General features: G+C 59.2%; 1 protein-coding gene across 1 annotated transcript in view; it reads right to left on the reverse strand.

Annotated features, from left to right (window-relative positions):
* The window catches only part of LAMA5 (laminin, alpha 5), a 47,382-nt gene that overhangs the window by 3,409 nt on the left and 40,807 nt on the right, over nucleotides 1-3,166 (reverse strand). Inside the window, 9 exon segments of the mRNA XM_010085512.1 lie at nucleotides 1-69; nucleotides 336-468; nucleotides 815-966; nucleotides 1,179-1,310; nucleotides 1,692-1,854; nucleotides 1,979-2,112; nucleotides 2,254-2,407; nucleotides 2,795-2,931; nucleotides 3,161-3,166. The exon segment at nucleotides 1-69 is cut by the window's left edge and continues 84 nt beyond it; the exon segment at nucleotides 3,161-3,166 is cut by the window's right edge and continues 186 nt beyond it. Of these exon segments, the coding sequence (XP_010083814.1) occupies nucleotides 1-69; nucleotides 336-468; nucleotides 815-966; nucleotides 1,179-1,310; nucleotides 1,692-1,854; nucleotides 1,979-2,112; nucleotides 2,254-2,407; nucleotides 2,795-2,931; nucleotides 3,161-3,166 (1,080 nt within the window).

Here is a 3,166-nt window from a genome sequence, read left to right on the forward strand (position 1 = left end):
CAGCCCTGGCACATCCTTCAGGGCCAGGGCCAGGTAGCCGTGGCCGTGAACGCTGACCGAGCGAGCCACCTGTGAGGGACACCATGGAGGCAAGGTGAGAGCCTGGCCCTGGCACTGCGGGAGTGCTGGGAGGATGACCAAGGTGCTCAGGTCCTCGCTGGGTCTGGCTGGTGCTATGGCCAACTATGTGGAGAACCTCACCATGGCCCCCTGCACCAAGGACCTGCGGGTTTTATGTTCGTTTCTGTGTGAACGAGGGGAGATCAGGCCTGTCCTGGGGGTCTTGTGGTCCTTTCCCCAGCATACCAGCCAGGCTGCCAGGGCTCTGTGCTTACCAGGAGGTCTGAGGTGCACCCATAGCTCACACCGACGGTGCTCATGCGCTTCAGGTCGACGTATTTGCCCAGAGCCTTCAAGCCCTTCATGCAGCCCCGGATGGGTCCACCCGTGGGGAAGAGCGCCTTCAAGCTGCAGGAGAAGCAGGCGGTGTTATCAGCCTCAGGCAGGATCCAGCCCTGGGCAGGATGCGGCCCTGCAGCCCTTCAGACGGAGCACTTGGGAAGGACACATGATGTCCATGGGTCCCTCCAGTGCCTCAGGTACAAGGCTGCTCCAAACCACCCAGTATGGCAAAGGAGGACTTGGTGACACCCACCAGCACCTCATCCCTCACCGGACAGGGAGATGTCCCATCCTCAAGCCCACAGTGAGGGGCAGAAAATCTCCCCCCAGAGCTCCAGAAGGGCCCCAACACCCCTGGATGTGCCTGGGAAAGGGCCAGGGCCAGCCCCAGGGACACTGGAGCTGGACCCACCTGGGAGGCAGCACAGCTGGGGGCACGCCACCCAGGTAGTAGGAGACAGCGTTCTCCAGCGAGTTCTCCTGCTCCACCATGAAGATGGTGAGGCGCTCCAGCCGCACCAGGATGCGCTTCTTGTTATTCATTTTGAGGAGGAAAATCTGGATCTGGAGACAAGAGAAGAAAAATGATCCGCCAGCCTGGGTCCATGAGAGGGCAGCATGAGGTGTCCAGCTCATGGCTCCAGTCAAAGAACTTCTTGCAGCTCCTGCCCCACGCCCTGCCTGCCCCCGCACCCAAAACAAGGGTCCAGGTGCCCTGACACACTCTGGATGAGGAGCTCTCCAGGCTAGCCAGGCAGGTGGCCGTTCCTTCTTACCGCTTTGTTTGTGGTGCTGCTGATGGTCAGGGAGGAGGAGTTGCTGCTGGGTTTTGCCATCTCCAGGCCAGTGCTGAAGTCGTAGTAAAGCACCAGCTTCCCATCCCGGATGGCCAGACACAGGAACTGACCCTGGGGGAGGCAGGACGGACACTCAGCCCCACATCCTGGAGTCCAGCACGCAGTCGTGGCACTGAGCCCTGCCTGGCCTTTAGCACTGGTAGGAGCAGGTCCTGCTGCCAGTGAACCCTGCCCCAGCTCGGAGGGTCTGTGGGTGCTCTACACGTTGAGGGGAGTCCCTCCAGCACCAGACAAGTCATCGCTGTGAGGTCTGGGTCCAGCCCTCTTGTGGCTTTTAACAATAGTGCAGTAATACTGCTCAAAGCAGCCCTGCTGTCTCCAAAGCCCTCTCTTCTCCCCAGTGTCCTGAACTGGGAACGCCTCCAAGTGGGGCTGGGATCGTCCCAGCCCACCAGCTGAGAGGTGAAGGCTCCCCAGGGAGCAAGCACCTGCCTGATTCTCCAGGAAGAAGAGGATGCCGTTGTAAGAGACCACCCGGATCTCCTGCTCGAAGCGCTTGGTCGTGCCAAACTGGCTCTCAAATTTGATCTCTGCGTAACCGGTGCCATCAAAGTAGGAGCCGTCAGTCAACCAGGGGTCTCCTGTGGACTTGGACCTGAGCCACACAAGAAGAGGCCCAAGGCATCACTTCAGAGCCAGCTGCCATGCTCTGGGGCAGCCAAGGGTCAGGGGAAGCACCACAGACCAGAGCTGCTCCTGGCCTAGGAACAGTGCCCTACCTTGCACAGGGCTTCTCGGCAGTGGTATCCAGCTGGAAGGTGTGCTGGAAGTTGTACAGGCTCACCACCTCCTCGTTCAGTGTGTCCAGCTCCAGGCACCCACGGTAGTTGGGATAGCGCAAAGTGGGAGGGGGCTGGGAATGAAACAGGACAGTTAGGGCAAGTTTGATCCTGGTTTCCCCATGAAACCAAGGGTTTTCCCCCAAAGAAGCTCCAAAGCTATCGCTGATACTCCTATAAAAAACCCCAGCCTCCCTCCCTGCTGCCTGTCTCACCGTGAAGTTGGAGGGGTAGCCGCCCACGTAGAAGACCACATTGCGCGGGTCAAGGTTGAGCAGCCCCTGCTCCCCCTTGGCCACACTGTCTCCTTTGGTCTCGTGCACCGTCTGTCTCTCCACAATCACCGACATCTGCCCATACTGCAGGATCCTGCAGCAGGGAGGGATGGTCAAGACAAGGGGAGATGCCCAGTGAGAAGCAAACCCTGCCCTCCCTGAGGAAAGGGGCTCACCCCACAGCCCTACCAAAAAGGGTGCACGTCCCACGGGGGAGACCCACAGGAGCAGTGCACTGAAAGGACTCAGCAGTGTTACAAGGCTGAACAGACCCTCCACGATGAGCTTCATCTTTCTTCTCCTGCAGGCACCCCCAGACCCTCCACGACCAGGTAAGATACCACCTCCTTGCTAGTTTTTTTGAGGTATCCCAGTGTTGATCATTTAGGGATGACTGGATGATGGAGTTCACAGCACCTCTGCAAGCTCAGGGACAGTCTCCCGCTAAATTTCCTTGGGATGTGTCCCATCAGTCTCCTACCTGTTGATGCTGATGGTGGCAAACTGCTCTCCAATATCCTCATCAACAGTTAGGGAGGCTGGTTCCTCATCGCCCAGTTTGTAGATCCAGTGTACTCTGTGGTCCTTGAGCACGATGCCCAGGTAGTCTCCAGTGGCCTAAAAACGTGGACAAACAGACCGCACGTTGGCATCTGGGACAGGCAGGAGTGACAGGGATGCTCTCTCCACCCACCTCCAGCCCGGCTGCCGGCTGCACCCTGGGCCTGTCTGTGCTTCCCACAAAGACACTTGGGGAGCAGGCGAAGGGAGAGGGGCTGAGGTCCAGGTGTGATCCCCCACGGATGCTACCCACTGCCCTTCTCCTGCCCACACCGCCCTGTCTCACCTCCCG

This window comes from Pterocles gutturalis, unplaced genomic scaffold (assembly GCF_000699245.1).
Source record: "Pterocles gutturalis isolate BGI_N339 unplaced genomic scaffold, ASM69924v1 scaffold8450, whole genome shotgun sequence".
NCBI lineage: Eukaryota > Metazoa > Chordata > Aves > Pterocliformes > Pteroclidae > Pterocles > Pterocles gutturalis.